The sequence below is a fragment of the Acomys minous genome (genome assembly GCF_964271855.1).
Source record: "Acomys minous genome assembly, chromosome: 15".
NCBI lineage: Eukaryota > Metazoa > Chordata > Mammalia > Rodentia > Muridae > Acomys > Acomys minous.
Genome location: NC_140497.1, coordinates 8616520 through 8643003, shown reverse-complemented (window position 1 = coordinate 8643003; position 26484 = coordinate 8616520). Strand labels below are relative to the sequence as shown.

Sequence of the window (26484 nt, the reverse complement as noted above, 5' to 3'; positions counted from 1 at the left end):
GGAACAATGTAGCACTTATCAGTTTTATGCTTAGCTTATTCACAGGTCACCTACTTAAGGCCACCCCAAAAGGAGTTCTGTGGTCTCTGTCTTTTGGAAAACTGGGTTGTATATAAGTCTAGCTTTTAATACTCACCTGTGAGACATTGTCACTAAAATCATCTGCTCAGGACACAATACTCCAAAAGCTTCAGGACAAATCAAGTCCTGGATTGGTTTCAGAGACCTTTTTGACCATTAAAGATGCTTGCTCAGGAACATCTGTACCAAGTACAGTCTTGGTCACTCTATCATAAAAGTGAGCCAGCCCCTCAGACACCTCACGCTACACCACTCTGTCTAGAGTGAGACTCCGCTGCACACTGAGGGCCTCCTGACCAGTCCCTTCAAGGGCCGCTCTCACTTAGCACAGGGGCTTACGCACATGTTGCCTTCACTTCTGTATCTGCCACTTCTTCCCACTAAGGAAGAATCATTCTCGGAGGTCTGAATTTCTCTTTTAAATAACCTTTAGGTTTACTTCTACAGCTGAGTTTTCTGGTGTAAATTTTACAAAATAGTATGGAGCAATATGTTTTCATTGAAATGATGGCTTTTGAATGCATGTCTAGGCATTTTTAGAAGGAATTATTGAAATTTAAGAAAACCATCTTCAAAATATCGTAAGCTGGGTAAATATAAAAAGAAAATCTGTGTTATGTCTAAATACTGTGTACACTGCATTTTAGCACTAAATGTCAAGCTACTGGCCACCAGGGGACTACCCAAGTTCAAACACACCATCTGCTCAGTGCATGCCTGTAGCTATGTGTGTAGCTAAGGGTACGGTGGCAGGAAAAGCTCTCCACCCTTAGAGGCCTCTCAGCATCCTATGAGCAGCTGTGCCAATCACGAGATCTCTCTTATCCTTCTGGTACTTCTGTTAGGGGCACAGAGCCATTCCTTAAGAAACCCGAGGCCAGTGAACAGGCTGTGATGGAACAGAAGCCTGCAGGAGGCCCGGCATGGTGCCACTAGCTTCCAGGGCTCTCTCCTAGACCTCCGTGAGTCACTGAACGAACGAGGCTTAGAGGTAACTTGTCTACTGGTAGCTGATGATGATCAAATGCTTAACTCTTTACCTTGGGATCTCTCTACAACAAAGAAATTACTCCTTGCTTTCTTTTCATCACTGTGAAGTTTTTCAAACGGCTAAAAGAAGTATTAATTCCCAGAAGGAATACACAGCAGCTGTGGGAAGCGCTGACAAACTGCCAACCCCGGGAAGTCACCGGCACATGAGAGCCTTAGAAAGCGTTAAGCCAAGAATAGGAGAACTCTGGTTATTTGTTTAGTGTTTCTGCCTTCAAAGAATCTCTTCTAAATGTCATAATAATATCATTTTCTAATAGTTATGCTAACTCCAGAGGAGCTAGCTTCCCTTCCTATATGAATGATGGATAAATGATAGATGATGTATATCTGTCATCCTGAAAAACTCTACCTAGCAACATGGCTAGCAAAAATTATTTCTGAGTTGTTTAATGTCCAAAGCACAGAAGAAGGGTTCTTGTCCAAGGGCTGGTGGAAAACGGCATGCCTGTGAGCACTGAAGTATGTTGACCCATCAAGACCCAGTCAGCTTTTCAAAGCCAGAGAATCCCTGCCTGGACACTCTCTTGTTTGCACGCCCATGGTTGGCTCACTCCGGAAAATAACTTTATATTTTCCACAAAAGCCATATTGGAATACTTCTTCCCTAAAAACATGCCTTTAGGGAAGAAAAGCTAGGGACCACCACAACCAAATACCCTGACCACTCAGATACAGGACAGTATGAATCTTTGTGATGTTGATGAAGACAGCTTGGATCCTGCCCCTCAGGCACCTGGGCAGCGAGGAAACACACTGATGTCCCAAGTGAACATAGCACCCTGTGACCTCCCACTCTAATCAAGCTATCCAAATGGTCAGAAAAGAGGCAGAAATGGACAGGGCCAAAAGGTAAGTGAGAGCGGTGATGGAAAGCCAGGCCTAGCCTTGAGTCACAGAGACACCCAGCCACGTTCCTGTTCAGTCCAGAGGCATGAGTGGGCTCCTCTTCTGAGTGGGAATGAGTTGTGTGCCTTTCTTACCCTTTGCCCTAACACATGCTGCCAAGTTCTCAGTCCCAGGCCTGGCTTAGACTTTCTTACACTCTGCTTCCCCACCTAATACAAGCCTGTTGGTCAAGTTTCCATGAAGGAGGGTTTCGATCAAACAGATAAACCCTGAGTTTACTAAGTGGCCCCGGAGTTCCTCAAGATTTTGAGAAACAGCAGCAGAGCTGAGCTGGCTGCCCAACCTAGGAAAATGGGCCCTCCTCACACAGCAAGGAAGCAGCCCCGTTTGTATTCCACACACCCAGAAAATAGTGTCTGGAAAACTACCTACAGAGACATCATTGTTTACACTGTTTACACTGGGCATTTTGCTCATTTAATGAGAAGACATTGATTGCTAAAATCCATGATGATTTTCTATTCAGAACATACAAAGTTTTCTAAGATTGTTAGATATCCCTACTGTCTGCTGTAGCACGCCCTCCAGGGAAAGAAAGGGAATGGCTCTCATCCAGCAAACATTCCTAAGATCTACACTGAGAAATTAATTAGCTCCTATTAACGTATGTAAGTACTTTATTGCCCTTTTACTTCATATTCTAAAGTCTCAAGGCTTTTTAATATTAAAAGGGGGAAAGGGCATAGCCTCATTAGAATTTTCTTCAGTGCAAGATTATGCTGTTCTGAGACCAGTGATGCCGGTCACAGGACTAAGGATCAGTCTGTTCACTGCAGTGATTATGGCTGGCACCATCACTGACTTCCTGACATCTATAAAGGTCCTACACGATGGGTACACTCTCCTAGCACTGAGTAACAGCAGGCAGGACTCAGTGAGGACCAGAAAGTGAGGACCAAGTCAAAGCCTTACCGCGCCAACAGAGTGGTGCAATCCCAACAGCCGGAGCTCTGACCGCCGAGGAGGAGACTCTGAAAGATCTCAAGGACCCAGAGCCTCAAAGGAGGCCCCTGCCCAGGTCCTCTGGAGCAAGGAGTGTGGTGTAGTCACTGAATCCATTGTTTAAAGAAAATAGGATGGTGGGACCCTCATCTCCCCCAGGAACTGACAGAAGGGTCCCATAGCCTCAACAGGAGAGTTCAACACTCCTGGCCACCTGCTACCATATAAGGGACCAAATCTGCTGGGACTTTGCTGCTCCTGCTCATATCTACAGCAACAAACCACCAAGGACAAACACAACGGATGAGCAGCCAGACCCTGAGCACACTAGATAAGCCTATGTGATAGCCATCTGGCCCTGCTGCCTCAATGTCCACATGCTGTGTTTGAGGTCATGCCCCCCACTAGGGAGGGCCTGGCAACTGGGCAGAGGGAAACAGAAGCACCTGCAAGATCCCTCAATGGACACCAATGCAATGCACTTGGTGAAGGCTCCACTTCAGTGGTTCTCAACCTATGGGCCGTGACCTCTTTGGCGTTGAACGGCCATCAGAAAACGTAGGCACTTACATTACGGTTCATAATGGTAGAAAAATCACAGTAATGAAGTAGCAGTGAAAATGATTTTATGGTGGGGGGGGGCACCGCTACATGAGGAACTGTATTAAAGATCTGCCGCATCAGGAAGGCTGAGAACTGCTGCTCTAGATCAGTGCTGAAGGAAGCCCTGTGTTATTTGCTTGGTGGGTAAGTAGGTAGGTTGAGATGAGGTTTCACTTGGTATCTAAGGCTAGCCTCAATTCTATGATCCTCCTGCCTCAGCCTCCTGAGTCCTGGAATTGAACTATGAGATGTCTGTCACGTGTTGTGATGAACTGACAAATGCAAGTTGTAGCTCGGTCTGGTATTGTCACAGGAGACGGACTGGAAGCTGTGGCACGGACGCGTTGTCAGGGAACTGAAAATGTGAAGCCTCAGCAGAAAATAGAGAAAAGTAGACAGTGGTGGCTTTGCTTTCATCCAGAAAAGCAAAATTAATTATTCATTCTCTGTCTTGGTTTTACTACAAGCATTTGTTTCTCAGTGCCTACAGTTAATCGCTAGCCACCTTACAACCTGTGCACTCCTGCAGTGGATTAGAGAAAACTCGTTTCAAAGCATAAAGTTAAAATGCCTAAGCTTAATTGGGCCTTCAGTGTATGGAAGCTTTAATCACATTGGAAATGCTCCTACATCGAGTTCTTACTGGCTTTTGCATCTGGGAGTCCCAGGCTAATAAGGTAGACCCAAAGCCACCTCTCTTAATGAGGCAGCAGGTCAGGGCTACAAACTCTCCTGACTGTCATGACAGCCATACCCAAGATATGTCCCGTGATACTTGGATCTCTGTCTTTCTTCTCTCTGTCTCTGATGGCATCTTTAGATGGTGCCCTTACACACAGCTAACCTCTGAGGCCACGGTCCCATCCTTCTTTTTAGATGCTGGTGCCCAAGGCTGGAAGATGCCAGTGTCTTCCTTGTGATGGTTGATGCTGTGTCTTCTCGGCTACACTATGTTACCTAGACACTTAGTCAAGCATCCTCATTTTGCTGTGATGTTTTTCAGGTAGGACTAACACTTAAGTCAGGAGAGTCTTCACAATGGGGGTTGGCCTCATTGAGTCAACTGAAGTCCCTAAGAGAAGATGACTGAGCTGCCCAGAGGAGCAAGGAGTCTGCCTCCCACAGTGTTAAAACTTGAGCCACAAGTCAGTTCCCTGGAGATCCTAACTTTGGTCCACCCTGTGGTTTTTGTCCTCCACAGTCCCCACAATTGTATGGACACATTCCTTAAAATCAATCTACCCACATCCTATGGGCTCTGCCCTCTGCCCTATAGAAGCAGAGGCAAAATCCAGTGTCAAGGTCCCCAGGGCCACTGTGTCCTGTGTGACTCCTCATAGTACCAGGTGACTGCCATTCACTCATGCTGCAGCTGTGGCTGCGTAAGTCCCTGGAAGAGCACAGGGCTCCTTTAGAGCCAGGCCCACCTGGAGACACTGGCAGAGCTGGCTACAGTGACCACACCACATCCCCCCTTCCCTTCTCAGAGAGCTGCTATCCAGACCCTCTGCCTTGAACTCCAAGAACCAATTCTAGATCCTTTGTGAGGTACACCTGGCCAGGAAGAGGGCAAACTCTGTCTCATCCTGTGGTCAGACAGCTTCCCGGTCGGCCATTTCAAAAGCTCTGACAAGCCACATGGGGCCTGGAAAAGTTCATGTTCTGACATGTGTGGTCAGGCAGGATGAGCACACCACATCCTACTGGACAATGATGGCCAGAGAGGTTTAAACTGACCATGGACCTTTGCGCTCACTTGTGGCTTGTGGGCTGTCCAGAGACGCCTGCCCAGAGGGTTAAGGGCAGAGCTCAGCCCTGCTCAAAGAAGGCAGTGAGCCTGGGGCAGATGCCCTCACAGGAGCCATTTCTGATAGAGAAGGTCCTGAGGGTTTCCAAAGTGGAAAGAGAGAGTCTAGAATACACTGGCTATGGGGGAAGTCAGCCATATCAATCTATTACCATAGTGATGTCACCAGACAAATGGAAAATAAAATGGGAGAGAGGGAGAGTGGTAGAAGATATGAGCTCCAAAGGCTTACCAGTTGAGGGTAAACTATCTATCCCAAAGAACAGCGGTGACTGGGGGGTGGGGGAAGGGGAGGCTCTGGCAAAGGCCAGATGGAGAAACAAAGGAGAAGGAAGTACAAGGGAAAGTGGGAGAGGAAAGGGAAGGAGAGATGACTGAAGATCTGTGGAGGAAGCTCAGCTATGACGGCATGACCGTGTGAAACACACATCACAGTCCAGCCATGCAGCATGTGAGCCATGAGGTGGGCACGGAAGGAGCGCCTTCAACTCCCCGATCTTCCATCCACAGAGCCTGAGGAGCGCATTGTCACTTCTCTTGGTCTGAATTATTACAGCACAGATCTCCAGCCAATGTGGAAAGCCGCTGCTAGCCTAAGAAAAGAAACTCTTACTAAGTGTTCCAGCATCACGTCCTCTTCCTTCCTCCTCCTCCCCTTCCTCCTCCTCCCCTTCCTCCTCCTCCTCTTCTTCCTCCTCCTCTTCCTCTTTTGATTCTGATGAATGGATTTAAAACTTTCCAAACTTTTCCAAAATACTGTAAAAGTTGGTAACAAATTACTTTAGTATTAAACTTCCCCCAAACATCTTATTTTGCCAACTATTATTTAAAATAATTTTTCCCACATAATCCATCCTGATTACCATGTCCGCCTCCCTTCCACTGCACTAGCTCCTTCACACCTCCTCTCTTGTCTGGATACACCACATTTCTGTCTCTCACTAGAAAACAGACAGGCTTCTAAGAGTTAATATAAAATAAAATAAAAACTAACACTTCGGAATAGGACAAAACAAACAGAAGGAAAAACACCCAAGAAAAGGGCACAAGAAACATATAGAAGCAGAAACTCACTCACACTCATCCAGGCACTGAGAAATCCCACAAAAACAGTAAGTTAAAAAAATTAAACCACAAAGCTATAATATAAATGCAACTTTAGGAGAGAGAGAGAGAGAGAGAGAGAGAGAGAGAGAGAGAGAGAGAGAGAGAGAGAGAGAGAGAGAGAAAATAAAATGTAAAAACCCTGACACAGCATTAGGAGATAAGGAGCCTCCAAAGATGCCACTGAGCTTGTGTTCTGTTGACATCTCCTTCTGCCCATGCAGCCTACCCTGAAGAGTAGTTTGTTTCCTCAGTGAGACTCCCTTTAAGAAAACATGAGGATTTTCCCCATTTGTAAATGGTTATCAATTGGAGATAGCTTCTGGGTTATGTGGGGCTTGTGTTCACTTCCCCTCTCAGGACTGGGACCCAGAATGGTGAAGACCTTTGCAGGCCCTGTGCATGCTGGCCCCATCTCTGGGAGTTCATATGTGTTTTGGTCCTGCTGTGTCTAGAAAGCCTTGCTTCCTTGGTGTCCTCCATCCCTTCTGCCTCCTCTTCTTCAGAGTGTCCTAAGCCCTGAGAAGAGGGAAGGGCATCACTCTCAGCATTTTACTGAGACATAGACTTGTGTATCCATCTGTGCAGGGTGGCTACACACTGCCCACAGCCTGGGTCTGTAACAACAAGCAAGCTCTTATTTCTTCATAAATGCTTTATTAGTCATATTTTGAAATGATTGTTTTGTTACCAAATCAATAAAGAAAGGCATTGTTGATGAAAGATAACCCCCTACTTCCCACGCCGATGCTAGGCTGGCAGACAGGCTGGGTTGGTCTGACTGTAGAAGGCGTGTCAGGGTGACATGCATTCCCCCTCCTCCTGTAGCAGTCCCACTGGGGCGGTGGGACTGGGCTGGGCGTGTTTCCATGGCTGGGAACAAACTGCCAGGCTCAAAGAGAGCCATGTGGTTCTTCGCCCTTCTCTGACTCAAGCCTTCAGGGTCTGAGCATTCCCCTGGGATGAGCACCCAAAGGCTGACACTGAGATCATGGAGAGTGATAAAAATCCGGTCTTTGAATGTGTGTTGACACTTTGGTGAGGGACTTCAGTTTCAAAAGGAAAGGCAGCCTGCTATGGTGACCATCTCATATGGGAGCCCTGACAAAAATCACACAAAGTATGAACATGATTTCCACCTGAGTGAATACACTTTCACACCAACTCTCCGTTAACAAGAGCCCTCGAAGGAGGGAGAATTGTATTATTTTTATTCCTTTCACCGTTTTTATGCAAAATTAAAATGAAACAAAACCTTATGTCATGGAGCAGACTAGAAAAAAAGCATAACATTAGCTCCTGGAGTAAGCCTAGACCAGCAGAAACCGGACCTTGGAGTCCAAGTCTGCAGTGTCTTCCCTGGGGCCCAGGAAGTGCTTAATTAGCAGGAAGCTGAGCCACCAGCCTTCCTACTGTACCAGCTCACATTGTCTGTGCCCAAGCCTCCCTCCCCAGCGTCAGACTTCCTAAGCGATCTGGGAACATGCATAAGCCCCTGCATTGATTGCTCGGTCTGTACAACCTGGGTTGGAAAATGGTAGCAGACCCCAGGGAAGAGCTAAATCCTGGAGGTCACAGAGGAGTCTCTGGATTAGGATCCCCCCTGTACCACCCAGCTTCCCTGTGGCCTCCTGTGCTCTCCTGAGCATGCCCGACACAGGGATGTATAGTAGGACATAAGCAGTGTGGTGACTGTGGCTAGCTGTGGGTTGAAAATTTATGCTCAATTAAACAGTCAAGGTCAACAAACAGATGCGAGATTGTGTGTTATAAACTAATAGGACTAATGCTTAAGAAATGTTCTCTGAAGTTCTCCATGAGAGTAATGACCCCTTCTTTCTTTTTTAAATAATAATATCCTTTAACTTACTGGGGTACATGATAAAATCCTAAATACAGATTTGTTCCTTTTATTCCATATTCTTTCACTCACTGAGTTACTACCAGCGTTAATAAGAGTGACATTACTTTGTCTGCAAAGCAGTAAAAGTCTTGGAGCTTTCAGAACATTCAGAAAATACCTATTTCCAACCCATATTCTGAACTGAGGCCTTGGCATCACCAAATACTCTGCCAGGAGGGAGTTATTCCAAGAGAACTGGCTGAGGCAGGAAAGCCACCAAACACAGATACAACTGTCCCACCACCCTGGTGTACCCATAACTGAAGGAAGGGGGTGTCCCAGCCAGCTGTGATCATCCGGTCCTCAGGGAGAACACGCTGGCAGCTTCTGGGGAGGGAAAGAAGACATTTGTTGACACGCTGACATGCCTGTATGAACATAAGGCGGTGCAGAGAGGACGGGTAAGACCTCAGGGTGCCACCTTTGTCTCTGCACTACCTGCTTTGGCTGCAGCAGCTGTAGAGACTGCCAGATGTGAGCGGAGGAAAGATGGAGAAGAAGCCACAGGGCTCTTTTGTTTATTTGTCCCAAGAGACCCCAAAAGGCTGTGTCTCAAGTTCTTTCAGTTTGAGATGACACCCACATCAGTTTCACTGCCTGGGCTCTTTCTTGGGCACAGAAACTGAAACACAAAGAGTCAGCGCTCAGCTGTTACCTTGGTTCTGGCAGCTCCATGGCTTAACTCTCAAAGAAGATAGGCGGAGTCAAGTGCGCGGAGAGAAAGAACAAGAAGGCCGCCTACTCCAGCTTTAAGGTTTTGCATGATCTTCTAGCCCTGGGTCTACTCCCACCTTACAGACAACCAGAGTAACTCTCCATTGGAAATACAGAAGCTGTCGGGACCATGAGGTTTACAGTACAAGGTATAGTAAAGGCTGCATGGAGGACTCAGGAGTCACGAGCACTACTGGCAGGGGGAGGGGGCGAAGGATGTGACGAGTAGTGCCTCTGGTGAGGTGGGAGCAGGGCTGCTAGAGAAGGCTTGCTACACAGCTGAGTTGGGAGGCTGTGTGAAGGCAGGGCTAGACGAGGAGGGAGCAGGCCTCTAAGACAGCAACAGCACAGAAGCGGAGCTCCATCCCAGGGGGTAGCAGGACATGGGCAGACCAACAGCGGGTGACTAAGGGACAGATCACAGTGATGGGCTAGGACCCTTCAACTCTTGAGAGGAGGGCAGGGAGTAGGCGAGAAGGATCCAAGGCCTGAGCGTCTGCAGCTGGTACCCATGAGAAGAGGACAGACTGCAGGGGCAAGGAGGAGGATGCGGGTTTTGCCGGGAGTGATGTGTTCATGTGATGACGGATGGTCAAGGTGAAAGCTTCCACTGGCCCTGGAAGGAAGCGGAGTGTGTGCAGACGCGTTAAGGCTAGTGTCCCCGCTTTGGGAAATAAGAGTCACTCGGGTGACAGCTGGAGAAATGAGATCAGATGAAAGAAAACGCAAAAGAGGCAGAGGATGAGAGGATGCTGGGAAGTGCTCACTTGGGAATAAAGAGATGAAGGGAAGTGATACGTGCAGCTGACTTAATAATAACTAAACAAAGTGCCTGATGCTCTACAGAAATCACACAAATGAGATGAAGCCATGGCCTGTGGTACAGGCTGGGGTAGGAAACTGAGAGAGGAGGCGGGGCTACCTCACGTGGGGTCAAGGGAGTGGAGGAAATGGAGGTTGCCTGAAGAACAGAACTGAGAGAGGGAAGGTTTGGGATGGGGTGGACTTCCGGCAGAGGCTCCTGAGAATGCTCACGCACTCACACAAGAGGCATGAACCAATCAGAGGTTGAAATTGCAAAGATGAGGTGACTTGCAGAGCCTCATGATACAGTCGATGAGAAGGTTGACATAGGAGACTTCTAGGCCTCAACACTGTCTGGGAAAGACGTGTCTGCACCCTGGATGGCTTCATGTTATGCTAGGCAGTGTGGTGGATTAAACGAAAACTGTCATACACACTCTCAGACATTTGGACAGCCAACCTCTGGTTTGTGGCACTGCTAGGATGTCTGGCCTTCCTGGAGAAAGTATGTCACTGAGGGCAAGCTTTGAGAAGTGAAGGCTTCACCCTACTCCTAGCTTTGCTCTCTGCTTCCTGCTCGCATTCAAGATGTGAGCCCTCAGTGTGCTGCCCTGCCACCATGCCCACTGCTTCCATACCACGATGGACTCTTATTCTGCCTAGATGGCGAGCCCACATAGATCCTTCCTACTATAGGTTGCCTCAATCATGGTGGATAATCACAGCAACAGAACAATAACTAAGGCAGGCAGAAATCCCTGGCTATAACATTCCAGAAGCTACCAGTATCTAATGAGTATTTCCATTATGAATGACTCCATTGAGATTTAGTGACATAGAAATATTGTGGCTTTTTTGAAATATTGTTTTATTTTACATAAAAAGATACTTCCGCCATGTGCTGAAATCACACTTAGGCAGGTTCGGAGCAAACACCTTTATCAGCCCCTTAGACATATGAGTTACTGTTGATATCAAGGGAAGAAAAACCACTGTGTGCAAAACAAAACTTTCTTTTCTTGTGGAGGCTGGTCCATAGCTTTGGTGTCAAATTCTCGTAACACTGCATATTTGTGGAGTCACATGGTGGACTTTCTTGTGCAAGAAATGAACTCTTCAGTCTTTATTGGAGACAACTTCAAACACTACAGTATAAGCTGCTCTAGCTCGGCGGACCAGCAACACTAATTCTCACCATTCCCGATGTCAGTTAGTCCAATTAAGAGGGAAAACTCATCACGAACTCATACCTGAAATGTTTGTTAAAAATACACTTTGCGGAATGAATGGGCTCAATCAAATATTCAGATTAGAAATTTGGGTTAAAATGATGACATAACTCAAGCTTCATAAAAGTGATGACTCCAATGCGTCCCATGACATCTGTTATTTCATAAACCAAATAGACATGAAGACTGGCAATTACACCAGACTCTTCAAGGAATCACCTCTGGTCACTGCACCTGTGGCCATGGTCAGTCGAGGCATGTGTGAGAGAAGAATGATGGCCCAATCCTTGCTAAGAGTGACATGTGTCTTCTTGGCAAGAGTGGCTCTTTTTGAAGGAAATGTGTTTTTTCACTGGGTCTCTTGGAAGCTTGACTGACAGTTGAGACTCAGAGTCAAATCTCACCACCGAGTGATCAGCTATGGTCAAGACAGATCTTCCTTTCTAGTGAGCCATGATGCATCTTGCTGTTTCAACAGATTCCAAGGCCCAGTTTCTATAAGTGAATGAAACTAGGAAAAATACCTTAATATTGCCCTACCCAATCCAACGGCTTCAAGAGCAGTTCCTCTTAAATTCCATTTTTCCTCTCAGATCAAATGAGCTACACTGATGACCTCCATAGAAGAGATGTGTTTGTATTGCATCCAGACAACAATTTGGAAGACAGAAACCACTAGTCCTTTCTCTGTCACAGGTACTTGGCCTCACAGAAACCCACAGACAGAAAGGAACCTGATCTTCTCCAGGAGAAGACATGCCAGGCAAGACAGGCTGATACCACATGGAGCCATGCTGTGCCCAGATACTCATGCCAAATGCTGGCTCCTTGGCAAACCATTTCCCAGGGCAGACGCTTCTTGCCTGGGATTTAATTGCCCGTGAGAGTGTTGGCACATCTCCTTCCATGGCTCCCTCACAGCAGTCATACGCTTTCCTCCATGGGTGTGCTAGACTCACTTGCCTCTCAGCTAGAACAAGACATGATTTTGGTTTTCAGAGACATAGTCCTTCTATGTAGCCCAGGCTGGCCTCCAACTTGCAGACTTCCAGTTTCTGCCACATCAGTGCTGTCTCAAACTTGAACTAGCATACTTAGCCCTGAAATAATTGTTTCTAAATAAGGGAAATGTAGACATGTGTGGGCCTCAAGGGTAAAAGAAGGCAGAGAAACAAACTGCTTTAAAAAAAAAACCAACAACACATTTCCTGTTGTTTACTTAAAATCAAGACTATGTTTCAAATGATGAACAACTTCACATGGAGTTTCCAATCTACAGTTTCAATGATAGCTCCCAAGAACGTTTGTTTGTTTTCAGTGAGAGGAGGATGTTTTCCTGAACTGCATGCATTGTTCAAAGCAAAGGACAGTGGGGCTGCGTATCTCACAGTGTGAAGCCCTGGCGTCATACAGGGAGGAAACATGGGTTCCAACATATACTTGTCCCTGAAGTCCTCGTCTGATGTAACTTAAGGGGAAGGATATTCTCCCCCACAGTGGAAGAGGATTATATGACCAGAAATGAGATAGAGAAGCAGCTTTGACGTCCGTTCACTCCAGAGGCCGGAGCATCCTTGTTGGATGTTGTCTTGTAAGCACTGTGGATGACATTCAGTCTGCAGAATGTTCCTAATGTTACAAAGTTCTGGTACAATGAGCACCCTCCACAGAGGAAAGAGCCAGCAAATAATGAATAAGTAGAGTGACCCAAAAGGAGAGGAAGATGTAGCCATTTCCTCTATAAAAATCATCTTACTACAAACCAAACATTCAGCAACAGAGCGATGGTTGAGGATACATATTTGTGCAGCTGCACCATGTATAGGAATGTGTGTGCAGCGCATATGAGCTGGCATATTCAGTGCTGCCCATGGCCCTCTGACATGTGGACGGTCTCATTATTAGTACCATCATTATTATTTCAGAAACTATCAAGTATTCAGAAATTAGAAAGTTTAAATGCAATTATATAAATCATAAAAATTAAAATAAAGAGTGGAATAATCACTTATTGAAATTTTAGTTAGTGATAACCTAATTTAAATAATATTTTTCTTTCATTTATTTATTTGTTGTGGTACTAGGGTAGATCACACAATCCTGCACATGCTAGGCAAGTGTTCAGCACTGCAGAGCTAACCTCATACCTTTTAGTTATTTTTCTTGGGATAGTATTACACTACATAAACTACATATCTGGCTTTGAACCTCTGATTCTCCTGCTTGAGCACCTAGAACTACAGGCTCACACCCAGCATCTAATTTAAGTTTAAATGTATTAATACCAAACATACCACTTTTGCATGTTGATGAAACAATGTATGTGTCCTTTTATATTATTAACCTATCTGGACAGGAATGTCTTCTTCATCTTCATATTTAGGTCATAAGAATGAATGTGTTATTCCTTTACAGCACTATTTAGTGCAGTAAAATTTCACAACAAAAGAACACAAACAAATTGAACAGCTCCTCAGAATATAATGTAAGTGAATTTGCCCCTGCATAAAACTGCCTGTTGAGTGTTCTGAAGAGAGAAAAAAAGAGATAGTTAGCATCCATGATTCATACCTGTAAGGAAGGAGCTAGTCAAAGGCAGATGTACGGGACCAATTGAAGGTGATGGTCACCACCCCCTTCACCAGGAACCGCTGCGTGTTCAGCACCAAGGACAGCTCCGTGGTCCTGTTTCTCTCTGCTCTACTCAAGACTGAGCACAAAGCTTCTGGGCTGCTGCTGTTTCCTAATCTCTACTAGGGCCTCCAGGAAGCACATCCTTTATGAGAGTCCTAAAGGTAAAGTGGCTGTAGGAGCTTTAACAGGGCACTTGAGAGAGAAGAGTGCCATGGGAGAAAGCAGTGCACAACAACGCTCAGACAGACTGCAGCATCATGATTGTAGCAAAATGCCTTTCTTCCTGGTAGCAAGATTCCACCAACAGGACTGGGGAGATGGCTCAGCAGTTTAAAGCACTGGCTGCTCTTACAGAGGACTTGTAGTTGATTATTAGCACCCATGTGGCAATTTGTAACCATGTATATTTAACTCCAGTTTCAGGGGTCTGATGCCTTTTGGCCTCCATAGGCTACAGTAGCCTATGCAGACATACAGGCAAGCAAGATACCCATACATATAAAATAATTTGATTTTTAAAACTTAAGCATACTCTTGCCATGTTATCCAGCAGTCATGTCCTTTCCATTTACTCAAGTGAACTGAAAACAGTTTGCCCAAACAAGTTGACAACGGTAGTCCACAGACAAGCCTGCATGCTGATATTTAAAGTTACTTTATTTAGAATTGTCCAAATTTGTAATCTACCAAGATCTACCAAGATCACGGATGCATAAAAGTATAGGCAATCCCCATTGTCCACTTGATGCTAGAGTGTTTACAAAGAGGATTAATGTGGAGGGAGGACACCCCCCCACACACACTTTAATGTAGATGGCACCATGTCCTGCCCTGGGTCCTGTGCTAAAGGAACATGAGAGAAAGACGCCTGCTCACCAGCATTCCTCTCTGCTTCTGAAGCCACTGGTATGTGAACAGGCAGCTTCAGGCTTATGCCACCACAGGGACACCTGCTGCCATGCCTCCCAGCCACGACGGAGGCTGTGTCCTCAAGTAAGTAAATCATTCCCCCTTAAGTTCTTTCTGACACATATGTGGTGACAGTAAAAAGAAAACCAACTAATATAATCAATAAACGAATCACTGGCCGTGGAGACAGCAGAACAAGCCACAGAGCCAGGAAAAGATGCAGAGGAACCTTTCATGCATATATCTAAGTGAAAGATGCCAATCTAAAAAGACCACTCACCATTTTCTTTGGACAGATGACATTCTAGGTAAAGCAAAGCTACAGAGATAAAGTAGGGTGGTTCGAGACTCGTCAGATGGCTCAGTGGGTAAAGGTGTCTGCTTCCAAGTGAATTTAACCTTCAGGATCCGTATGACACAGGAGAGAACAAACTACAAGTTGTCCTCTGATCTGAGAAGGGGACATGCTCTATTTCTTTTACATCAATTCTTGTCCATTCTGAGACTGTGAGCCAATATCACCAGTTCTGTGCTCATGCCAACACTGTGCCACTGTCGTAAAAATACTGTTAACATAATCATTCCAACAAAGGTCTTAGAATTTAGTGACTGTCAGGAAAAAAACACAGAATGGCTATTCATTAATCTTGTTATCTACAAAACTTTATAGCCCAATATAATTTAATAAAGCAAACGAGTTGACTGTATTATATCTGATTTAAAATTTCTAGTATTTAGAGTAAGTTGTGAAAGGAAATATACATCAATGTCGTGAGGACTGATTCCAGTGCAGAGCTTGCTCTAGACCAGCAGTTCTCAACCTCCCCAATGCCATGTCCCCTTCATACAGTCCCTCTTGTTGTGGTGACCCCAAACCACAAAATTATGTCAATGCTACTTCATAACTGTAATTTTTCTAATGTTATGAATTGTGGTGTAAATATTTTTGGAGATAGGGGCTTGCTAAGGGGGTTCTGACCCATGGGTTGAGAACCACTGCTCTAGAAGGTTGAAAACACACACGGGGCTAGAAATTACCTCAATTCAAAATAGTGTCTGTGGCTTGCCAACCACGACCTTTCTCACTGTGGTTGAAGTATCCTCTGTCAGGGGTGAACTTGTGATGTAAAAGTCACAGGATTGAGAGTAGAAATCCTGACACACCACAAAGAAAGTCCCTAGAGTCAAGAAGATGGGACCATTCCCTTGGGAATAACCTCAGCTGCACATGGAAACCTTGGAAATGCAATGTGCACAGTCTGAGACCTGGCTCTACCTGAGCTTTCTGACCCAGGATGGCTCCAGTAGGGGTCCCTGCTTAACATCACAAGCTGCAATTCTCTTTAAAGCCCACTGGAGCCAAGGCATACACACTGACAGTATACTTAATATGGACTACATCTTTCCCAAGAGAGTGTGATAGCTACTAGATACAGCTGGTTTCATGTTACTGAAAGAAACGCAAGGTCAAACTGTACAGTGGATCCATCCAGCAGTCACCGAATGCCCAGGAAAGAGAGCCAGGCTCTGCAGTACACTCGGAAAGAAGTTTACAAAGGTCCGGGCTTCTGGTAACATCTTAATGAGGATCTGGCTTCTGTGTCGCAAAGATCTTTCTTGCATCCATGGACACCAAATGAACAGTTCAGCAAACACCTTGCTGGGTCTCCATGAGCTAATCGCTTATGGCAGCAGGTGAGAACTTGTGAGTGGTGTAGATGAAGACTAAGTGGATGGCGGCTCCCACTCCTCTCCAAAGGTCGTTATAGAAATGGAGAGGTGTGAAAAGAACACATGCTGTATATCAGATTCAGAATGCCATCAAAGCAAGAGGCATGGGGAGGACCCCACAGTCTCTGGACTGATGTTTCCTCACAGAGCAAGCTTACTTTAACCCCCTGCATTTTGCTTTCATGCATGCTTCAAGGGTGCTGGGTGTAAGGACTAACCCTGAGTGTGACTGAACTAGAGTGAGTCAGTCTCTCAAGAAGGATTGGATTCTGGGTGCGTGCAGCATCCAGCACACACTTCTGCCCCTGACACCCAGGAAGCACTGACTGACCAAAAGATAGTGTGCAAATGAGACGACACACTCATACAGAAGTGTCTACCAGTGTCCAAGCCCAAAAAGGTTCTCAGTGGGCCTCAGGGTTCTAACATAGTATGTAGCCCTCCTTGTCTTTGGGGGTCCATTAGAAAAACGGGGGGGGGGGGGCAGAAAGAGGGAAAGAGAGAGAGAACTGTAGGTGATGGAAGATCTTCATTTCTTCATTTCACCTAGACTCACACAGGCTACATAAAATTAAAACATATACATATTCGTTTCACTGACAACACACCCACACACTGGAATATACATACTAGAAAATGTAATTTAGGCTGCACACCACGGACAGTACAGTGCAAACTGAGGGAGAAGAGGGGCGATGCTCACAAATGCTTACAGTTCAGTGCTAAGGACTAGAAAGCCTGATCAAATAGGGCTAAAGGGAAAATCAGATGGATACAAGTAGAAACAGTGAGGGAGCACAGGAGCTCGGCTCTGTGGGAAAGGTGTGTGACCAGGATGCCCAGACCGAAAGCTCCCTATCACAGCTGAAGCACACTGCCTGCACCAGGGCCCCAGGCAGCACATGGAAAGAGCAGCAGTGGAATCTTGCTGACATCCAAGAACCCACCTTGAACATCACCAGCAGAAGGGACCCCATGTGGGCATCCCTGCTGGATTTCCTCAGGCATCCTGTGAGATGTGTGCTGGCTATCACCCACGATAGCAGGCAGCAGGTAGGTCAAGTTTGAGGCCATCTCCAAAAGGATGATTTTATTGCCAAACAAGATTTTCAACCTGAGAAGAGAACCTAGGTTCTCTCCTTCTGCCCTCTAAGCTGCACCAGGGCACAAGGTGTAAGAAGTCAACACAGCACACCCAGCCGTTCCCCTTGGAACCATGACCTGCTTTCCACAGCTGGGGTCTCAGCCCATGAGGCAGCCTGCTGACAGAAGTTCCACCTTCCTCCCCCCCCCCCCCACGCTCTCCCTGAAATGGTTTTCAAAGGTGTCTCCTGAACATGAGCAAGAGATATATCTGAAGAGGGACCAATTGCCCCATGCCTGGGTCTGGCCTGTGATCAGTGACTGTCACAGGTCTTGCCGTAGAGTTTTGGCAAATGGGCACAACCAGACAGGTGAGGGCCCTTCCGAGAGCTGCTGAGGGGTCTGTGTGTTCACGGGAAGGCAGCTTCTCACACACACACACACACACACACACACACACACACACACACACACACACACACACCTGCTCCACAGCACTAGTGAAAGGAGGGATTTAAATCTTCCCCTGCACTGTCTTCTTGAGAAATAAGGGAAATTATAAAACAATGGGGAGGGTGACAGGAAAAATGCATGATTCAGTCTCTCTCTCCACCATTTTCTTCACCATTAAAAAAAGTCAAAATTTTCTTTCATTTGTTTTGCCTTATTTTTACATCAGTGTATCAGGGTTACACTTCACTTCAGTGGTTCTCAACCTTCCTAACACTGCGACGCTTTAATACAGTTCTTCGTGTTATGGTGACCCCCTCCCCAAACATGAGGTTATTTCTCTTGCTATTTCATAACTGAAATTGTGCTACCATTATAAATTGCAATGTAAGTAGCTGATGTGCAGAATACCTGATATGGAACCCCCAAGGGATTCGTGACCCACAGGCTGAGAACCTCTGGTTTACGGGCAGGTTGGTGGGACTCGGTGCTTGAGAATCTGTTTCTCTATCCATAATGCCCAGATGCAAGAATCAGTATCTTCATCTTCCCCAACATGTGCCCAGCTCGGCTCTGCTGACCCTCCTCTGCCCTCTAGCTAGTCTTTTCAAGAAGCCTGGCCTAGAAAATGTGGTTTGGGGACCAATCGCTCCTCCAGAAATATCCATCTGAGCTGCATCATTCTCCCAGCAACTAAAAATGTTGTCACCATGTCAGCTGCAACAAATGTGTGTGTCTGAAGCACGGAGCAGAGCTATCTGTCATACTCGAGTGGAATGTTCCTAGGGTTTGTTTTCGTTAGCAGAACTTTATTTCTGTTAGCTATACCCTGCAAGTCTTTCAAAGTCTGGATCCAGCCAAGGTAAGAAAAGCCTGAAGCAGCGCCCAGCCCACATGGAGCCCTGGTGCTCTGAGCTGCATGGTCCCATTGCTTTACATTAGTTTCAAGATGGAGATTCTTGGAGTACCATCTTTAAAGATTAGTGAGGTGCATTTTCAGGAGCATTGGCAGTTACTCTGCCCAGGAGTAAGATTCCCACAGTGGGGTCAGGACTGGGGGTTCTGCAGCCATCCTACTTGATCTCTTCCTCTTTCTCTTTCTTCATCTCCTCTGGCTTCCTTCCTCCACTTCCTTGCACTGACAATTTCCCCTCTGGTATTAGGGAGACACTGCACAAGGAATTAACACAGAAACACTGCTGCCTGGTGATGAAGCCTCAGCCATGAGAATGGTCCAATGCAAGGAAGCAGAGCTGCTAGGTGCTAGTGAAGAGGTGAGCAGCAGGAACTCTGTTCTTCACTTTGGAGAATACAGAAGGCTATGGACACCCTGAGGGATAACTTGGAACACTCTTACAAATCTGAACACAAGCTGGAATACCCTGATGTCTTGGTATTTGGTCAAAGAAAAGTTTGTCCACACAGCCATTCCAGGATACTCAGAACTGCCCCATTCATAACTGACCAACTGGACATCCTTTAGGGGATGAATGGCAAAGCGAATATTGCTCAGCACTGCAAAGAAATGTGCTACAGTCATGGGAAGTTAACCACGGTTAGACTTGAGCCAGAAAGTACGTGTACCAGGTAGCTCCCATACTCAACAGGTGGCCACAAAACCGTGCCCACAAAATGATAGGAGAGGCCCGCCTTAGTACCTTCTACCCTGCAAGTGTAGAGAAAGGGAGTAAGAAATACCCATCACCCATCAAACTGAAATGTAGCAAAGTCCTCTCTAGAGACTCCAGACCTGCTGGGCTCCAGACCAAGATACCAAGGCCTCTAGATCATTTTGCTAGTAGATAAAAAGCCGGGGGCGGAGGGGATGAGAAAAGAAATGTTTATGTACTGGTGATTATTTGGGAATGTGACTGGTCCCTGTGATGGCTACTTCAGTCGCCTTGACACAAGAAAGAGTCATGTGGGAGGAGTGAACTTCAACTGAGAAGTGCCCCCACCAGATTGGCTTGTGGGATTTTTTTTTTAATCACTGTGGGAAGTGTCACCCCTGGGCTGGTGGTCCTGATTTATATGAGAACGCCAGCTGAGAAAGCCACGAAGAACAAGACAGTAAGCAGCATCCCTCTACGGCCTCTGCTTCAGTTTCTGCCCACAGTTCCCTACCTGAGTTCCTGCCCCGACTTCCCTCAGTGATGGAGCGGCCTGGGAGTGGCAATCTGAAATACGCTCTACCCTTCTCAAGTTGCTTTTGGTCATGGCGTTTATCACAGCAACATACAGGCCTTGCTGAACCACGGCCCACTGGGATTCTCTCCTGGGAGCACCCTGTGGTCCTCCTCCTGTTCAGAGCAGCATAGACCAAACCAAATGCTAAGGGTGACAGGTAGAAGGGGTCGTCCTTATTAACCCATCCTCTACCCTGACCCAGGTCTTATAGGCCCTTATATACCCACCCCACACACCTGACCCTGAGCAGTCTAAATGACTGTACTTCAGGAACACCATCTATATGCAAAGTCACACTCTTTGGTGTGGGACTGCGGCAAGGAACTCAGGAAAGGTCTTCATGTGATACCAAGAGGACCCGTATTTCCTCTTAGACTAAAAGTCACAAATAGCTTAAGAGGATAGCTCAGAATTCTTACAGTCCAAGTTACTTAGATGCACTAACATTTAGTGTGTATGTGTGCGTGTGCATGCCACAGCTCACATGTGGAGGTCAGGTGGAGGTCAGAGGGCTATTTTAAAGATATTTCTCTCTTTCTGCCACCCGGGTCCGAAGTATCAAACTTAGCTCCTCAGGCTTGGGGGCTAGTGCCTGGACCCATCACCATACCACCAGCCCCAGACTACACGACTATCTGTGGATCCTAGTGAGCAGGGCTCTCTGTCTCTGTGATTAAAGAAGAATTTACAGGAATGGGGGAACCAGCATATGATAACCTGAGAAGGTGGTGCATGCCTGAGAGACACTGGATGAGAAGGAAGGCATGATGAAGGCGTCCCATAACACCTGGGAACAGCGGCACAGGCTGCTCTCTGCAGCTTTGTGATCAAATCTGAGGCAAGACCTCAAGGCACGTAACTGCGCCTCAGAGGCCAGTGTCCAAAGTATGGTAAATTTCAAAGCCACAGAACTAGAGGGAGGCGGGGGTTGTCACAAAAAGGAAACAGAAAAGTTCTTGTAGATGTTTTACCCTCGCTTACCCAGCAGCACACTCTTAACCAACACACGAAGACGGGAAAGCAATTTCAGAATAGCCATTCTTCACAAAGGAGTGTTATGACTCTTCCCTCTATGCTAGTCATACGAAAAATGCTAATTTTACTACCAGTCATGAATAAAATAATGATCTAATAAGCAAAGTTCAGGTAACAGCTACATCTCCATAAACAACTTCCTGATTCCAACGTGTGAGCTCAAGCGTCAATGAGCACTGTGTGCACACAGCCTGGGGTGGGTAACTGTGCTTTCAGCTTCTGGGCGCACAAAAGAATCACACCATTAACATGTGGAGGTGTGACTGATTCAGAAATTTCCCACACACTGTACACTGGCTGGAAACACACAGTGTGTAGGTGTCTGGTGTTATCTCAAGGCTCAGTGGCAACAGGACTGCCAGCATCCTTGCTAGACGCCCTTTCTCCTCCTTTGACAGCTGTAGCTCTTCCTCATCAGACTTCCTTGCTCCTCTCTCAGACTGTCTATGTGGGGCATAGACAGGGATCAGGTGTGTGTAAGGGGGAGGTGTGGCATGCTTCTGGGGATTTGAAGAAAGATAAGAATGCTAGAAAGTCCATGCTTTCTAACACAGTACAAAGGACTGCAGAGTTCCGCTCCCACAGTCAAGGTGGCCTGCGCCGACTGAAACCTTAGCACTGATATGCACCACTCTCTGAAGTGGAAACAAAAAACAAACTAGGGTAGGAAAGGTTGCTCAGAAGGTCAATGCACTTGCCACAGACGCCTAATAACCCTGAAGTCAGTTCCCGGAACCTTCGCAAAAAGCTAGGTGCAATGCACGCGTATGTAATCCCAACACTCCTGCAGAGAGACTGAACATAGAGACAGGAAAACAGGCCAGAAGCTCATAGGACAGCATGGAATGCACTATGCACTGGCAGAGACAAGACTGACTCTGCCTTAGCGAGGTGAAAGGCAAGAACTCAACCCCAAAAGCCATCCCCTGACCTCCTCACACACGCAGGTGCACCACTACCTGCAAATATACCATAAAGTAAACTTCAAAGACAGATATCGTATTCTTACTTGAATAAAAATGACACTCTTCTCTGAAGCAAAAACCATTTGTGACTTTGAAGTCATGTCTGATAGAATAAGAGAGAACTAAAGGTTGTCTGTATGCAGTGGCTGTATGCAGCAGCATCGCGGTTTGACTGTGACATCTGTGGGCCATCACGCCAAAGACCTATGTGCACAGCCCATGATTATGTTTAGCGATGGACACTGTCACAATGCAGAACTTCATGCCCATCATTCCACCTTTGATTTAGTTTAAAACAAAACAGGATGCGTTGCCTGCTGCACGTGAACTTAGGGAGAGGCCGGGGCCTACTTCTCTAACCGATGTCTAACTGTGCTGTCCTCTAAAGCTCTCTCTTTGCTTTCTCCCAACGGCAACCTCTGACTCGGGCTACAAATCCAAACCAAAGGCTAGGACACCTGTGCCGCTCTGGGATGTGAGATGCCACCCTGAGAGCTCTCTCACGTGAGGGGCAAAGGTGGGTAATAAAATACTTGTTGCTCAACAGGGCATGATTCGAAAAGCTGGGTAAAGTCCAACTGACTGGTCCTGGTGTGTGAATAGACTTAAGGCTGCAAAATCCCCTTTTGGCCACTGAGCTCCTGGAAGATGACAGATCTGAGGCTCGGGGGATGAAATTATGAATGAAGCAGTCGATAACCACCTGGAAACGCAGAAGCCAATGGCAGCTTCTCGCTGGACATGCTCAGTCCTTTGCAGAGTGTAAGCCCTCCCTGTGAAAACTCAGCCATTTATAACAGGAATTTGTACAGCCAGCGATTACCCAGATGCGGAGGCAACAGCAAGGCTCTTCAGAGACATACTGGAAGGGGCCAGATGTGGTAGCTCTATTTAGAGAGGCGTGTCTCTTTTCCCAAGGAAGAGCGAAAACAAATGGAAACATGTCAGTGGAGCAGAGTGAGGACGAAGCATGTGGGGAAAGACCACACCATGCACACCTCACTTTCATCCTCGCGGCTCACTTGCCCAAGGCTGGTGGTGACCAGCCACATCAGCTACACCAGCTACACAGTTCCTCACTGGGGGGAAAAATCCTTCCTGGCTGATGTGAACCAGTTGGCTGCATTCTCGGAGCTCCCTGTCAGACTCCACAGCATGCTTCACCCAAAGCCTCAGCGATTCCATGGCACTTACACACTGTCCCCTCCCACAGAGCAGAGGAGGGCTACTTGGTGTAAGTGCTAAATTAGTGCTTTGTTAGGGGCTTTGGTTATAAAGACTGGGCACAGACAGCACTTCCCAGCAGGCATGCATCCCAGCACCTCTCTTCCCTTTCATCCTATTCAATGCAGCTGGGAAGAGCTCAGAACCCTTTACTGCACTCACAACACAAAGGAAGCCCTCTCTGCAGGCTTCTTTCTCTTGCTAGCCCATGAAACACAGGTTTAATGACCTATGATCCCTGGATCTACTCATTCCCAGGGGATCACGGAACCCACAACCCAGCTGCCACATCTTTGCCGAAATAAAAGGAGAGCCAGCCAAAACAGCGTGTTACAGACTGATTTGGTGGTTAACAGGATGATGGTTAATCGGAGACAGAACTTGTCTTTCTGGATTGCTGTGCAAGACCATCTCCCCCAAGCCCCCAGGGCATGGAAGATGCTCCCTATGTTGCAGTGATGCTAGTCTCCTGGATGTCACTACTGTCTACCAAGACATGAGTATTTCACTTATGAAAGCAGTGCAACCTAGGACTATGAAACAGGGCAATGAAAGGAAAGAGGGAAAAACACATGCTGCAAAGTACAGAGAGGTAAGCAGCTGTCAGGTTAGCTGGTCGGGTGCTGATCAGTTAAGTATCATTTCCCAGAGGCCACAGAACTAGTAAAGTATACATCCAAGACACAAAAAGTAAGAAATGAGTCATCCTTGACTTACCGAAGCAAGACTCCTGCTGCACGGTTTGCAGCATCCAAATGCGAAGCTCAGGCAGCTCCTGGCAGATAGGAAGCTGAGCACGCAGGGGCACTTTAACCTCGCTGCAAAGGGAGGAGGAGGCTGGGGTGACCAAGTGAGTGGTCACAGCTCCGGCGAGCCTCGGCTTGGACCAGGCAGCCACCACGGTACTCTGCAAAACAGGCACACTGCAGCACGGTGGCAGGCATAGGACCGCTATGCATGTCCCATATATTCAAGCGTAATAGAAAACATGGATCTGGAGTGGATTCCATGTGGATGTGGGGGCTGCCTGGCACTGAGCGGAAAAGGCAAGCTCTCTGCTCGTAACAGAATTAGCCATGGAGATGGACGCCTTGATTAGAGTGCAGTGTTACCCCCTGGGACGTCAATTACCGAGAGCAGGTGCTCTGTCTCCTGCTCTTTCAGATAAATGCCTATAATCTCATTTCACAAACGATCCCTATTTAGACAGGAGCCACCTATTGTGATGATATCATTTGCTCTAGTAGCCATAAATGGGCAACTTCCTACGGAGCGTCACGGAGCTGACGACACAGGTCTTCATAAAAGTGAGTGGGCAGGGTGTTCAGAGAGGCCCGTCCACATGAGCAGCTCCTGCCGAAGATTCTGCGCTCCCTGGCATCTGAGAAGTTGCAGGGGAAGAGGAAAGCCTTCCTCTCTCCTCTTCCAGGATGCCGACAGAGATAAGTGCCAAGTCTAGGCAGGGGGAGGCCAGAGACCCCTGACATCTACACATCCTTACACCGACTTCAACTGGACGTGTCCTAGTAGAAAGTAATCCTTTTTATTCACAATGAAGGACTGGGCTTTTTGTTATTGCTTTTCTTTGTAGTACAGAAACTCCACGCCAGGAGACAAACACTATACCCAAGCCTCCGCATGGAGAGAGGGGTGTGGTCTGGTGAGAGCCAACCTGCTGACAGATGGCCAATGGCTATGCCTAAAACCTCACTTTCAGCAAAGTGACTTTCTCTAGAAGCACAGGAAGAATAACCAGAAAACTTGGATTTATTAGTGTTTTCGATTCCTCCACTATCAAGTTTACAGAGACAGTGGCTGGTGGAGACCAAGGATAAGAGAAGAGTTACTGAGCCTGGCCACTGCACAAATACTGCAGGACACATTCCGGAAGTCTGTCCTAGGAAAGGCCCCCTGGCCCTCTCTGACCTATCCCAGCAGCCTAGTAGCCCACCAGCCCACCACAAAAAGGTAGGGGTTCTACCAGACAACTCGCTACTCACAGGACTGGCTTTGTACTTGAACATAACATGTTTACGCCAAATTAGACTACTAGCATGCTCCTGAAAAGTACTTTGTGGATCAAATAATTGTTTATTTATTTATTTATTTATTTATTTATTTATTTATTTGAGTTTTGCAAGACAGGGTTTCTCTGTGTAAATTTGGCTGTCCTGGACTCACTTTGTAGACCAGGAACCCACAGAAATCCACTTGCCTCTGCCTCCCCTAGTGCTGGGGTTACAGGTGTACACCACCACGCCTGGCTCCTTGGCTCAATGACTTAGACTGCAAAGTTGTACTATGCTGTTACTAGTCTGAGTGAATTTGCTTTTGGACCTCATTGGGCAGCTGTTTTGAGGTCACTTGGTGCAGAGAAGTGTCCACAGATCATAAAACTTTATTTCAATATTCAATATAAAAACCATAAACCAATCCAGATCTCCTTCAGTTGGCCTCACCAACACACCACTTAGTGGAAAGAATAACTAACTATATGCTATATGTACACTTCCTCTCAGAGGACACTGAAGGCCTCTTTCAGGAAAGTAGGTTACCTGCAATAGGATGTGTTGGTGCCTCTCAGCAAGGATGTTGCCTTGACCACTGGAGTATTTAATGCCTCCCCTACACCAATTTATGTCTATTTGGTTCCTCAGAATATGATATTATTTGAAAATAAGTCTTTGTAGACATAATTATGGATCTTGAGATGAGATCACTTGATAATTAGGAAAGACCAAGGACAGGCATCCCAGAATACTGACATCAATGTGTAGACAGGCAAACTGACTAGCCTGATGGGGCTACAGCCAAAGAATGTCACCACCAGGTTCTGTAAAGAGGCATGGAACGGGCCTTAGAACTTGTAGAACAAACCAGTCCCTCAGCCTGAGCCCCAAGTTCAGAGTCTGACCTCTAGGTCCACGAGAGAATTAGTACCTTCTGTCTTGATCACCACCCCACCCCGGCCTCCAGCCACTCAGCAGTCTGCTTCTGGCTCTGAAGCATTTTATGATGATATTCCAGAAAAACTATTCAGGCAAGACTCAGATCCTACCCTGTGTTCACTACAATGTCTTGTCAGTGGCTCCTTGATGTCCAGATATGTCCTAGTTCACT

The 26484-nt window shown here is 46.6% G+C and overlaps 1 protein-coding gene across 5 annotated transcripts in view; it reads right to left on the bottom strand.

Moving 5' to 3' along the window:
- DLGAP2 (DLG associated protein 2) overlaps positions 1–26484 on the bottom strand; it is a 704261-nt gene that overhangs the window by 412742 nt on the left and 265035 nt on the right. Inside the window, exon 1 of one of the 5 annotated variants that reach the window (XM_084758845.1) lies at positions 24082–24385. The exons of the other annotated variants lie outside the window; for them this stretch is intronic. Within the exon in view, the coding sequence (XP_084614971.1) occupies positions 24082–24115 (34 nt within the window). The 5' untranslated portion in view covers positions 24116–24385. Of the gene's footprint in view, positions 1–24081; positions 24386–26484 lie in introns of those variants that run through there. 5 annotated transcript variants of the gene reach the window in all.